Genomic DNA, 14,850 nt, shown 5'->3' with positions numbered 1-14,850 from the left:
AAGATTTGTTGCTTTTCTTTATCGTGATAGTAAATTAAGTTTCTTTGGGTTTTGGACAAAAACAATTTGCAGACATCACATCTCTCTAGTATTATCTTAAAATATAAATAATATAAATGCCAGAAATGGCAGCTGGACTTTTGCCAAAACAATCACATATCATTTTTAGCTCAAATGTTATCAGAGCACAGGAAATTGATCCAGCAAGGATTTTGCAAAATAACAACCAGCAAGCTCATTAGAAATGCAAACTTGTTCATTAAAAAGTGGCATCATCTTTATTCATTTTACAATTTGTCAATGTGAAGTCTACAGCATGGAGAGCAAACAAGTATAGAGGACAGGAAATTGCAGGGACAAAATAGTTAAGTTCAATATCATTTGTCAGACCTCCAATAATTTCTAGCTACATGTTCCATTTGTGAGGAGTTACTCAAATGATTGATTTATTTCATCACACAACTACTGTAGATATTCTTACAAATTAGTCACACTGTCCTGTAACTAGTGTGTACAGGAGTCCCAAATTAAACATCCCAAAATCCATTCTGAAGGGTAAAATTACCACATCTCTCTAAAAAAAAAAAGAAAAAAAAAAAAAGAAAAAAGAAGAAGAAGAAAAAAAAAAAGCCATATAAATGTTTCAATATGAGGAGAAACGTAGCTTACATTCTGCATGTTGCACAGAGTGGTAATGTGGGACAATTGTGTGTGAAGGGACCGATATAGACAACAGAAAGCACATCAACCCACACACGCCGACACGTGCGTACACATGTACACACAGAGGACAAATTTAAACCGGAGACACATACATACACATACAAGTCATAAAAAACAAAACCATCAAAAAATAAAGGTTATGTTTATTTTTGTCTATTTGGAGACTGAAGAATATTTTTGATAGATGTGAGTGTTAGCAAAAAAAAGCAAAGTGTATCTGATAAGCTAATGGACTAAACTCTTAAAAATGCAGAACATCTACATTTTCTTTTATGCACAGGAATGTTGGACATTTATTTCATTAAAAAATACAAAAATAAAATTCAAAAAAGACACCCACGATCCAGAATAATAGTCTGAAGGGGCTGTGTCGGACAGGGGCAGAAAGGTTGAGGGAGGGGGGGCAATCTGAGTCTGCTTCAATCTGAGTCTCCTGGGTCTACAGCAAATGACCAGAGTACTGCTTCACACTGAAATAAAAAGAGTGGAAAAATAAATAAAATACACAAGCAGGAAAACTGCAATTCAATGTCAATGACAGTTTAAATATATAGCAGTGTAGCTGTGGGAGGGTGAAGTCTTGGGAGGAAAAGGATAGGGAGGCAGAGCGGGAAGACAAACAGTGAGTAAGAAAGACAGGCAGAGGGGAAGAGAGCGAAGATGTGACATTAAGTGGCTGAAGGAGAGCGAGGAAGACGAAGAGGAGGAGGAGAAGGAGGAGGAAAAAGAGGGGTGTGGTTAGTCCTTGTGTCCAAGCAGGTGCAGCACACTGAAGAGGGAGGAGAGGAAGGAAGAGGGAGGCAGGGTTAGTTACCATGGCAACACTACACTACTCATGAGACAACGACGGCAGGTCTACAGCTGTATTAGCATTCGGGCTAAGCTCAGATAGCATCAACAAGGAAGTAGTGTGTATTATACGTGCCTACTGGTTGCCAAGGGAGACAGAAGAGGAGGAGCCCATGCTATTTGGCAGACTGTGATTTGTTGTCGGTTGATCTAACTAAAAACAACAAAATCACTAGTCTTCCACACAGCAGCAGCCAGGGGAAGAATCAATCCACTCCCTGCTTCACAGTGAAATGGCTTAGATGGAAAATAGACAATGTTTTTTTTTCTTCTATCAATCATATTCAATGGACAAATGTGACAGTCAAAGAAACATGTCAATCACATTGACCCTTTAAAAAAAAAATGTTATGCAGTAGGTTCAACTATTAAGTTTGCCTACTCCGTCACAGCCATTTCACGTAAGAGGAAGGTTTGAACGAGTTGCAGGTTGCATGGGGAAGAAAGGAAGGGGGTTAGTGAAGAGACAGCAGGCAACAGAAATGCATGACCCAACAAAAAGTGGGTTTACTAGTATTAGGATGCAATTTCAGGAAAAACATGCATTTACAATCTTAACCAAATATACAATCTCTGCATGTGTGGTTCAGTAGATTGAAAGTGAGGTTAAGAAAGAAAGCATCTTTTACGTATTTGTAGTTCTTTTTAGCTTGCATGAGTTTACAAGACTTTCTAAGATGGGTTGCATTAACCAACTTTTTATAATGCTGCCCAACAGATGTGAGCACAGGCCAGGTTAAGCCACGGAACAAATTCATAGACAAAGGGTTTCACTCTAAGAACACAAACTAAATTGATGGGTTAAAATGGTTTAACTACAACTAGGTGACTCAATCAAGAATTTCTTCAGATGGAAGTCAGTTTACTAGACTGAGGCCGTGTCAGAACTTGCCTGTTCTGTAGAAGGTACTGAGCGTTCTGGATCTGATCCTGGGTGCCAGTAATGGTGATGATTCGGTCCTCAGAACCTTCCAGAGGCTCATCGATTTTGATGGAGGCTCCGGACTCGTGGCGGATCTGTTTGATCCGCTGGCCTCCCTTACCAATGATAGAACCAGCCAGCTGTTAGTGAGGTACCAAGAAGAGAATGAAAAGGGTGGGGAAGAAAGAAAAAACGGGCAGACATTAGACAAGCAAATGCACCAGGGATCCATGTGTGTAGCTTAAAAAATGTGGAAGGCAAAGAAGAGATGGAGATGCAAAGTGTGACAGTCAGATATGTTTAAGAGAATATAGTTTCAGATATTTTAAGTATTTTAACACAATGTGTAAAATGTAAAAAAGTGTTTTGATTACACTGAATATTTACTATGTAGTACTAGTGTAGGTGCATATGGAAAAAGTCAATGAGACTTTGTGTGGGACACAACATAACTTATTGGTCCCTACAACTGGAAAACTGTACCAGACACTTATATAATGATATGTAATAGAATGATATGCAAACATGAAAAAATGTCACACACACATATATATATATACATATATATATATACACATATATGTGTGTGTGTGTAAGGATAAGAGAGTGAAGATGACGTGATCACATATGGCAATGTAGATTTTTTTTTTTTTTTTTTTTTTTTTTTTTAACAGCCTGACTGAATTCTATTAACGACATGAGGGTGTAGCGGATAAAGATAGCATCTTTCTTTGGTGTGTCAGTTTGTATGTTATGTTGCTGTCATTTACTCACATCTTTAGGAATCGTCACTTGTGTGGTGATGACCGGGCCACCCATGTCATTATACGAGCCACGTCCACCTGATGCAAGAGGGAGGGGAGAGGTGGGAGAAGAGAAGGGCAGAGATAGAGGGATCGTAAGTAGAGCACTAAAAATCAATACTTGGCTGTCCACATTATCACACGTGGCTCAGCAAATTTTTCTAATCACACTTATCAATGAAGTGTAGAGACTTACCGGATTGGTAGCTATCCCAGGAAGAACTGTTGTCTAACAGAGAAGGACACAAGAAAGAACACTGAGTGATAAACACTGACTGTGATAAACAGTTATTTCTGTGGCATTGACAAATACCAAATAATAAACACAAAATTGTGACTCAAACATGTTCAAAAGATGACATATAATAGCTATGTGTACCATCTTCAACATATGTTATAGATATTTTAAGTGGATTCTACTTGTTTCAGGAAAATGCACAATAGTGTTGCAAACAATTCACAAAAACACCAGCAATGTCCAATCAGCCAGTTTGCCACCATACATGTTATTTTAGCCATACACATAACATTTGGAAAAAATGCTAGACACTACAGTATGTCGGGAAGAACACAGAGGCCTGTACTCTCAGCCACATTAACAACCTTGAAACCACATCCACATAATGCCACAGAAAAATGTGAGGCACAGCACTTACCATATCCTCCTCCACTCTGTAAAAAACAAACAGAAACACAGACAGGTTACATACAGTACAGCCGATTCCTTTCATCATTCTACAAATCCCAGATGAATGGACGATGGTTTGTAAGCATAAATGTATGGATGATGCAGCAGCCTCGTCCATGGAGTAGACTCAACTAAAAGCCACCCAGTTTTCATCCATAAACCAGACTCCTCCTCATCCTTCCCTCCCTCCATCCCCCCTTCCCGTCTCTCCTTGCATCTCCATCAGCCCCCATTTTCACCTGCTATTCAGCTGCTGCTGTCACCAGGGCAACAGGCAATTCAAAAAGCTGTTGCTGAGCAACGGCAGGCAGTATCCTGCCAGCTCTCAGAGAGGGAGAGAGAGCGAGAGACCTTCTAGTCTGTCAACAAAGCGTTATTATTGCCTAGCAACCAACCATGGCCACCCCTACCCTCCCCACCCCCAACATCCTCCCTCTCTTTGCAGGAAAAACAGGCTGGCCGTGAAAAGTACACAGTAAGAGGGCAATTATAGCTGATTATTATGGGGTGTCTCCGGCTGTGGTGATTATGGTCATTTGGTGGAATGGCTCACACCATGCCAAAACTAGCTTGGATACATGGCCAGGGCTCAGATGAGTGTGTGCACATGCATGTGCACGAGTGACCAGCTATGTTTGTATTGTCAATAAACCGCTATTAACATGACAACACAATGGACAATTGTCTGGTGCTAGAGCCAACCAGTATGCTAGCCTGAGGATGCTGGCACCCAATGAGATGCTAGTACCAGAGCTGCATGCATTTAGCAAAGGGTTACTAACCATGTTATCGCTATAGCGATCCGGTCTGCCTCTTCTGTCACTGGTGACGAAAGAGTGCCACACAGGCAGGGAGATGGTTTAGGGGGCAGAGAAAGAGAGAGAGAGAGAGAGAAAGAGAAAGAGAGAGAGAGGGAGGGAGAGAGAGAGAAGGAGGGAGGGAGGGAGGGAGGGAGAGGGAGGGAGAGAGATGTGGGTGGGGGTAGAAAGAAATAGAAAATGCTTAGAAAAATGCTTGACAACATTCCAAAGAAATTTTCTGGTCTAGGTCAAACTGCATACACACGCTGAGCAAGATTACAGTATAAACACATTTCCTCTCAGCCATCTTCCCACACAGTAACAGGAACAGCTCTGACAGTGTTATGGTGAGAGGAGTGACAGGTGGTGGTGATGATGATCACAGCCAAGGGCTGCTGCTGCTGCACCCCCCCCCCCCCCAAAAAAAAAAAAAAAAAAACAGTTCACATAAAGGTATTAGCTGACAAAATGTGTTTGGGTTTACTTGGTGCTGTTCCTGACAAACATGCAAGCACAGATGTTAATGTCATGTCAAACTACAGCCACAACATAACTTAACATCACTTGTTGCTTTTGCTAAACAGTGTCTCTCTGTAGCCATATTGTATTACATATAGTAATCAAGAAAAATATATAAACTCAACCCAATATAATAAGTGTCTTACAAGGATGCCTTGAAATTATTTTTCTACAGACAGAATAAGCCATATTTACATCAGTTTGACCAAGGCTGAGACATGACACCATTATTCTGATTATAGAGAGTGCAGAGATTCCCAATTTAGAATTTATTTGAAAAGCCGATCAAAATAAGTATACGCATTTTATGCATCTGTTATATTCTCTTTTCCAAGGCAGCATGAAACTGAAACTCAAAAGGGCAAACTAATGTACAGGTTTGCCAGAATTTTTCTATTTTATGTGCAAATGTAAATCATCTTGACCATCAGCACATGACCCTCATACACACCACCACAAATACATTCTCTCAACCTGGGAAATACTGGGAGTGAATAGCAGATTGCACAGGTCATACAACATTAATGCAGTTCCCTAGAAAGCACTCCAAGTAAGTGCATAAGAGTGCAAATGGGTAAAAGGGGAGAAGGCTAAGGGACTTATGCAGGCTAGGATACTACAGGCAAACAGACCGTAGAGAAATGAATGCTTGTAAGGCAGTAATTAGTATTGGGGTTAAGGATATGACAGGAGGGCAAAAGCTTATAAACAGTTTTTTCCCCATGAGCTATGAGAAGACCAGGAATATTCAAAAAACTGCAACAATAGAGGAGTAAGGCAGAGAAATATGGGATGTGTAGGGATACCTCAACACATACAAATTCAATTTTAATCCAATCATAGCTAAAAATTTCTCACACTTGTAAATGGAAGATATGCTGACCAACTGTCAGCACTAGTAAATGACTTAATCCTCACAAAGACCAAAGAGTAAAATGCTACTCCACAGGAAGCACCACCCGATGGTATTAATGAGGAATGTTCAGTAATCTTTCAGTAAATTACCATTACAGAGCACTTATGTTGTAGTATGTTCAAGAAATTGAAAATAACATAATATAAGAATGTCAAAGTATCCCTGTTAAGATAAGTTAGGAAGTTTAGGCAGAGGTTTGGGGACAGAAACTTACGTTGACCTGTCATCTGAGCCACGGTACGAGTCATAGTAACGATCATCTCTGTGGGCAAGATGGAGATGGGAAAAAGACACACAAACACACCCAGACATACAGTGATGAGCACATACAATTAATGGAATGATAATCATGAATACATATATTTCCATAGCGGTGCATAGTGGGACACTGGATTACATGCAGAATACTGGACTCAGTTTATCCTATGAATTAGACAATGTAAAGCAAATCTTGTGAAATCTGTGAGCAGAACACATCTAAATGGAAAATAAGCACCTGGAGGGGGGTTTAGCTTTGTATATGTAGATGGAGGAGGGGGAAAAAAGCATATGCTTAAGAAGAGAAACTAGCACAGAACAGAGCCTTGCATGTCTAAAATATCAAACATTTAAAATTCAAGAGGTTAACAGGAGTAAAAGGACTAAACTTCAAACTGATGAATAGGATCATGCAATCATTTGGGTCTATGGTGTTCAGTAAAACAAAGAATATTTACAAGATTTTATCTGTATAAGTTTTGACAGTATGTCAATTGTAATTTTTTAGGGGAACAAAAGTTAAACACAAATACCAACAAACCAAAGTAAGTGGCCACACCTTGTGACAGGACTCATTTGTGCAATAAAGAAAAAGCAAAGCAGGGAAGTGACAGACAAAAGATCAACACACTGTACATCATTTATGTCCATCCCTTACCCTCCTCTGTGTGGGTGTCCCATGGGCATGTTGCGTCCACGGCTACTCCCCCTGCCAACTCTATTAGGGTGAGGTGGAGGAGGACCTCGGCGGGGGCTCATTTCATCGTAATCCCGGCGGGAAGGGGGCATGGGTCCCCGTCCTCCTCTGCTAGAGGGCATGCGGTCAAAACCACGGTCTCCACCACTGGACCTGCCCCCGCGCATGGGGAACCCTCCCATAAGCCTGCGGCCACCCCCCCTTTCTTCAAACATCATGGTGAAGCCACCATATTCATACGTTTCATCGTAGAAATTAGGGTCATAGGGCTGTGCACGGCCCTTTATGGGAGCCTAAAAAAGGAGGACAGAGGGACATATTCCCATTTATTTGTCTTACATGGTTGTGCATTAAAAATTTTCAATATCTTCTTTCAGAAAAAAAAAAAAAAAAAGGATTTAATTAAGGGGCTTCAATACATTCCCTCTCCCTTCAATGTCTAAAGGGTGGTACATCCCAAAAAGGCTTCACAAACACCATGGAGATTCTTACTTCAGAGATGAGCTCCAGCATAGTCTTGATACACTCCACCACTCTCTCTGTTTTACCGCCAACCAGCACCACCCGGTCTGTCGACTGAGGACAACACTCCTGAAACAGCTTGATGCTGGTCTTTGTGTTCTAGAAACACATATGCACAGGCACACATGAGCAGGCAGAGAAAAGGAGAACGCTACTACAGGCTGGTGACAAATGAAAGGATTAACCTGAATAAATGAATGGAGAATACATGGTACAATTAAGCAATTAACACCCAATCATGCTCTGGGGTATGTATAAAAATGCTGAGCAAGGCCAGTTGATTATGATTTTGTATCAAGATGGCAAGAGGAAAAGATCTAAGTGACTTTGAAAGAGGGTTCATTGTTGGGGCTTGAATGACAGGAGCTTCAGTCACAAAGATTGCTCAACTGGCTGGTGTTTCAATAGGAACAATGACTAAAGAGACGTCTGAATTCACATCTACAGGAAAGACATCAGTAAATAGGGTCGGACATTGTGGCTCACTGTGCATATTTGATGACTGTGATGCTGCATTAGTAGAATATGTAAGGTCAACTCTCCTTCAGGTGACTGAGAATGTCAATGCAGGAAATGATGAGACTTTGTCAGCAAGAAAAGTCCCTCGTCAGTTACAGCGGGGAATATCATAGTAGGGTTGTAGTGCATAAAAGCCTCATTACAAAGATGAATGCACATTTGAGAGTTAGTGGTACAAAAACCACAAAAAGTTGTATGGTCGGATGAGTCATCCTTCACCATATTATCCACAATTGGCGAGTGCATGTGTGGCATACACCAAGAGAAAGGTTTAGGGCTGAATGCTTGACCCCTAAAGTGGGGGGATCTGCTGGCTCTGTTATGCTGTGGGGGGCATTTTGCTGCCATGTTTTGGCCCCACTTGTCACCTTAGAGGGAAGGTTCACTGCAAATCAATACAAAGTTGTTTGGAGTGATCACTTTTTTCCTATGATGAAACATTTCTACCCTGATTAGTATGGTCTCTTCCAGGATGACAACGCCCTCATCCATAGAGCACGAGGGGTATGAAAATGCTTTGAATCAGACGCTATGGCTTTCAGTCACTCGATCTCAACCGACTGATGTGTTAGACAGCACTCTCCTCCACAATCATCAAAACACCAAATCAGGGAATATCTTTTGGAAGAATGGTGTTCCATCCTTCCACTAGAGTTCCAGAGAGCACTGAAGCTGTTCCTGCAGCACGTGGTGGCCCAACACCTTACCAAGACTCTTTATGTTGGTTTTTCCCTTTAATTTGTCACCCATCTGTACATGATTCTACTGTAGAAAAACAATCAACATTTCACAGATAAAACAACTATGCCATTTTATGGGTATTTCCATGTCTTTAAGTCTTCCAGGACATTGAAGGTAGATTCAGAAGAATGTTAACAGTTTATAAAATGCAACAACCAACACAATATAAAACAAAATATTACCAAGAGAAAACTTTTGTTGTGCTGGGTTTAATCCTGTCATGTATTTTGCGGCACACATTGCTGGGTGAGAACACTTGTTGTACATTACTCTCATTTCAGTCTGTAAACTGCTTTGCAACTAACTTAATAGTGAAAACTGATCCCCATGTCCATGTATCAACATACCTCCCGGAGCTCCTTGATCTTGGCTCCCTTTACCCCGATGATTGATCCAGCAAGGCTCTGGTGGATCAGCAGACGCAGCTCACAGTCAAAATCCATACCATTATACTGCTGGTACTGAGGGAAACATTTAAGAAGTTAACACCATGACCAAATCTATTTAGACATCTGACAGATAATGGCAAGTTAAAATAGAGCTCAGACACAAGTAATTAGACTGGTTTTAAACTAGTCCAATTTAATATATCTACATATACATACATTCATACACTACCATTTTGCAAGTGAAAATACCTGGCAAGCACACAAAACTACAGCACATACAATAAATTCAGCACCAGTTGTTTTCACTTCCAAATGAATAGTTTAATTCACTAAGTTCAACTGGACGTGAAGACAAAGAAAATAAGCTCAAGAGGTACGCACCTCTTCCAGTGTTGGGATAATCTTCAGCAGGATTTCTCCAACTGTCTCGATGTCAGCACTGATGCTCAGGATGCTTCATATTTCACCCACCAATGACAAGGCAGAGCACAGCCACACAGAGAGGGTGGGGTTGGGGAGTGCCAGCAAGGCATCCCAGGAGAGGGAGGGAACAACATTTCAGATCAGAGAATTCATGTAATCCCCTTTTTTGCCATAGAAAAACAGTCAAACCCCATTTACCCATCGCTCTACTGAGACTAACACAGCTAAATAAACTGTTGAGGTCCAGTGTTTTATAAACATTCACATGCAAGGCCATCGGTAATTCAACACTAACTGGGAAAAACTTGGTACCCAAACAATGCGATGAAAAGAAAACAGTCTTTTGTCCAGAGAAAGGAAGAAAAGAGACAAAATAAAAAGGGACCCAAAGAAAAGTGACTGCATTAGGTGATCACTGAAGGGGCAAAACGGGGAGGGTGAATCTGAGGGCGATCTGGCAGCAATAAGAACCAATGGTTCCAGTGAGAACTCTAAAATCCTAAAGCATAGTTTGGTGGATGCACACCACAAAGACTTTGACTGCAAAGACCCAAAATAAGAACACAACTTTAAAGATCAGGGAAGATGAAGAGAATGAATGACTCCTCTCCTATTTTTATCATTTGAGAAGGGTTCCATCTTAAAAATTTGGATCAGATAGCTATTTTGATTCTTAATTTGGCCAAGAAATTGTAAATAAAATTTTGTTGTCTGCACCCACCTAGTGACATAATAAAATAAACAATGAATTTACTGATCAATAGAACTTAAGCACAGTTGGTACATGGAAGTAGAATGGTAGACAGCTGAAGAAAGGAAACAGAGCAGATTACACCATGGAAAATGAAGTTTGCCACCACTGAAGTTGATGCTTTTTAAAGGGATGGGAGAAGCGACAAACAAAACCAAAAAATGCAGAGGTGAGTGGGACAGAGAGACATAATCTGTACTTTCAGTAGCTCCAGCAGTTGATAAACAAGTTCAGATGAAGCAGAAGACAGGAAAGGAAAAACAAACGCGCACCCATACACACATACACAACACTTGAATCCTAGCTTGCCTTTTCCGTTTGAGAATGGATCAACAGTCTGAGTGTCTCAATATAATGAGGACATCACAAGGAAAGAATGAGATGGGTGCGAGAAGCAGGTGAGCTTATGAAACTAACGAAAAAACAAAAACACCAGTATATCCACTTGGGGGTGGGGTGGGGGGGGGGTGAAAACGCGAAAGATAAAAGAGGATAGGTAATCATCAATGAAAATAAAACAAAAATAAATATAAAAAAATAAACCAAAAAAAAAAAAAAAACACGGACATATTGCACAGATTATAGCAAAGATTTAAAAAGACAGTGGCAGATTGTGGAAAAAAATCCTGACAACACCAGCCTATGCTTCAATGTTGACGTGACTTTAAAAATGGCATATAACGGATGTTGACATGACTTTTACAGGCTCAACAGGCAGATTTGGACATGAATGCATTTAAGCATTTTGACTCAGGCTAAAATACTGTGAGAACAGGTAGGTTAAAATACTTGACAGAGGCAGGATGACTATTTATTATTCATTTCTTCTTGTTTGTTTGACCTGTAGACAGGCAGTGAGAGGGAGGAGCTTAGGGACATACCGCTCAGGCCCACTGCTGTCTGGGACTGACACACTGGCATTGTACTGGGCGTGGCATGGGCAGGGGCCAGGGCCATTCGAGCACAGATGTCAATCAAGTAAGGCGCCCATTTAGGGACAGGGCACGATTATGGGCAGGGCCAACCAGGGTGTCAGGTGGGCGGGCGCAGGAGGGGCCATCCAGAACATGGGCAACAGAGGAGGAAGTGGGCAAAAAAGTCAACAGTAAATAATAAACAAGGGAGAGGGAAGAGGGGAGAGGAATACATTTTTAATATACAGGCTCTACACTGTGTAAACGTGACTTTAATTTGATTCTCTCAGAGATTGGTTTGTCAAAGAGAGAAGAGGAGAAAAGGTGACATTGGAAAATGGGTAATGGCATATTAAAAACATGAAGAGTTCAAAGTTGGGGAATAGACCAGAGACAGTGAGAGAGGGGTTGAACAAATTGTGGAGGGCTACAAAACAGGCAATGACACTGAATGAATTAAGTACTGTCCGGGTTGCCTTAACTCCTATAAAAAATGTTAGCTGGCACTGCAGGCGACTTCAAACACCAAACTGTGGCCATAAATTTAAACTAATAAGAGCATCAGTGTTGCCAAAACAGCATTGTTACAATAAACTATCATTATAGAGGAATAAATGGACATGAAATTGTACTTATGTGCCTAGGGCCAGTTTAGCTGAGGCAATCACATGGTGTTCATGTGAGAAGGAAAACATAAAACCAAGCCCAAAGCGTTTGTCAGAAGATCTCATGAACAGAAGGCTAATATCAACATAGGCATCAGCTAACCACACCCCTTGTTTACACAGAAGAAAACATTGCCAAATACCAAAATAAGTTTTTAATTATTTATCCCAGGGTAAATGTTTGTAATGAGAACTGCTGTCTTATAGTGGAGACTGGGTAGTTTTGAGAGGCGGAACACCAATGGAGGGAAAAGTAAAAAACACAAAATAAAAAATCTCAACAAAATAAAAATTCAGGGTGTATAAAATAGATGTACTCACGTCTGTACGCAGGGCTTTGATGTTTTTGCCACCCTTTCCAATTACAGCCCCTGCATTCTGAGAATACAGAGAATACTTATAAAAACAAAGCATAAAAAATACATATAAATGTTAAAAAGAACTTGAGCATTGGTACTCCCATTAAAAAAACAAGGTGCGTGTGTGTATCAAAAGGCACATTTGTGATCAGGGCAACAAAAAGAAAACCATAAAAAACGGAGGCAGTACAAGAAGTCGGCAGTCTTGGTGGTGCGCAAAAGAAAGACAAAAATAGAGATAATCACATGAAAGGGGTTCAACATGAAATGTGAAACGAAAAGGGAGTTGATTTACTTTGCTCTGCAGGAGGATGCGGAGCTCAACCATCTCGTCTGAGTTCCTGGAGCGTTTGAATGATTTCTGCTCATCTGCATCCTCAGCAGGGCGCTTACCTGGCATAAGGAGATAAAAACACACACTGACAACCATGCATGCACAGCCATCCACTAGATAAAATTGAATTATCAAAAAAACCACAGAAAGCACAGGCTAACAAGACTTATATTTTCAGACTGTTTTCATATTATTAGCTAAAGCTACAAATAATTGTGTGCAAAACTAGGAAATTCTTCTATGACAACACAAGCACAATTTTGTGTATATATAAAAAAAAATATATATAGCTTTATTCTATGACTGATGCACAAACATTTTGAGACATTTAACCTCTAAGAGGGATACCAAGTGAAAATTCATAATCCTTGATAACTTGCACTAATTTTCAAAATCAGAGCTGCAAGCTGTAAGCAGCTACTACAACATTGTCACTGATGTCCTTTCATTACAAAACACATAGATGTTTCTAATATAGATGGATTTCTCAAACCTGTCAATAAACCAATGCACTTTGACAACATAACCACAAATGTAAAGAAGATATGTTTTATACCGTTAGTCTCCGTGTTGCTAAATGAAGTGTCTTCTTGCTGTTCAATTTCTGTCTCCATGGTCTTCTGACAGTGGAAGAGATGCGGTAGGCACCTTGGTCCGGGGAAGAGAAGGAGGCAGCAGGGAGAGAGAAGCAGAAAACTGGCCCCTCTGAGCTGTGGTAGCCTGTCGGCATTGTAAGAAGGGGAAAGAAGAACTTAGATATTACACCTATATTCTGGTTATCCGGTTACTCGAGAAGCCGGCATGAAATTGCGAAAAAAACTGACGGAAAAGCGGCACTCACCGATATTTATTACAGGGACAAGGGCGTGTTGATAGGCGGAACTAAAAAAGCAAGGACCAAACAGCTGCTGCGACCTGCCGGGGAGGGAGAGGCTAGCTGAAATACTGAAATGTAAAATGAAAAAGGCCGAGTGACAGCAAAGTTTGAAATGCACCGATTCCGTTCACTAAGTTATTTCTCTGTTTGGATAGCGGGTGACTGATAACGTTACTTAAGAATACAGGTCTCGTGTGCTTATTTAGTATCTATCTAGCAAGCATTAAAACCTACCCATCATCACCTGAAGGGACGCAATTAGCTTTTAAATGTTATCACATCATGATATTAATAGGATTTCTTGGGTGGAGAGAGGCAGGTGTTTTGTAATGTTTCGGAGTGAAGGAGGTGAGCGACTGCCACGGTCGTTTAGTCAAGAGCTGAGTGATGAACGAACAATATTAACGTTAGATCCCACAGTAGCGCCGATATTTATCGCAATTGCTATCTTACCCCGGAAAATAACAGTGACTTCTCAATTTCAAGCTGTCTACAGCTTAATAACTGACGCCACAAATTAAGTACTTAGACGCTAACACTGCCCAAACCGAAAGTTAGCTAGCTCAATTGAACCCAACGATAAATCGTGAACTGTGGTTAGTGCTAGCTACCGGGATGGCTAACTAGCCTGGAGGGAAATGCGTTAGCTACGAGCTTCATCGTGTCGATTTGAATTGGTAATTTCACTACATTTCGACCATACTCCTTTCAAACACGTAATTAGTTGCATACGACAAAAAGCATCGCGATATGTTACCGATTTAAAGCTAGTGGGTTGATAAAACCGTACCAATCGATTAATACAAAGACCAGCCCTAGCTACTTAGGCTAGCAGCTAGCTAATTTCGCCATGTTGCTATAATTTCGGTTAAGCACAAGAGGGGCTAGCCTGGCCAGCTAATTATCCAGCGTTATACCCGGACACAGAATAAGAAACAAAGGGACTGCTCAATAAATATTTTATAAAGCACATTTACACTTCGGTTGCATTAAACTCAATGTGGCACAGAAAAAACTGGGAAAATACCGTCAAAACACAAACCTGCGGTGCAACACCTCGCTCGCCCCCTTCCTTCTCTACCGAACCTGGAAATCTACAAGTTCAGCTAAAGTGTGCTGATTGGTTGAACAGAAAGCAAATCAAACAGGAGAGAGTTCCAATTGGCTACAACAGACGTCAA

The 14,850-nt window shown here is 40.8% G+C and overlaps 1 protein-coding gene across 2 annotated transcripts; it reads right to left on the bottom strand.

Moving 5' to 3' along the window:
• Positions 1 to 582: 582 nt before the first annotated feature.
• hnrnpk (heterogeneous nuclear ribonucleoprotein K) lies at positions 583 to 14,752 on the bottom strand. 2 transcript variants are annotated; one of them, XM_022757804.1, is made up of 17 exons: positions 14,712 to 14,752; positions 13,634 to 13,707; positions 13,349 to 13,512; positions 12,754 to 12,851; positions 12,421 to 12,477; positions 11,402 to 11,445; positions 9,728 to 9,800; positions 9,305 to 9,418; positions 7,668 to 7,796; positions 7,137 to 7,468; positions 6,435 to 6,482; positions 4,768 to 4,807; positions 3,954 to 3,969; positions 3,494 to 3,526; positions 3,269 to 3,336; positions 2,465 to 2,634; positions 583 to 1,193 (listed from the first exon to the last, which is right to left on the bottom strand). In XM_022757804.1, the coding sequence occupies exons 3-17, from the start codon at positions 13,404 to 13,406 to the stop codon at positions 1,163 to 1,165; spliced, it is 1,311 nt and encodes a 436-aa protein (XP_022613525.1). In that variant the 5' UTR covers positions 13,407 to 13,512; positions 13,634 to 13,707; positions 14,712 to 14,752; the 3' UTR covers positions 583 to 1,162. The 2 variants fall into 2 exon arrangements, with proteins under 2 accessions (XP_022613525.1, XP_022613527.1); XM_022757806.1 differs by having other exon boundaries at positions 13,634 to 13,737; positions 14,712 to 14,747.
• Positions 14,753 to 14,850: the final 98 nt, after the last annotated feature.

The sequence above is a fragment of the Seriola dumerili genome, unplaced genomic scaffold, assembly GCF_002260705.1.
Source record: "Seriola dumerili isolate Sdu_G_001 unplaced genomic scaffold, Sdu_1.0 BDQW01000290.1, whole genome shotgun sequence".
Lineage (NCBI taxonomy): Eukaryota > Metazoa > Chordata > Actinopteri > Carangiformes > Carangidae > Seriola > Seriola dumerili.
The sequence above is the reverse complement of the archived record's forward strand: the minus strand, read 5'-3'. Positions and strand labels throughout refer to the sequence as shown.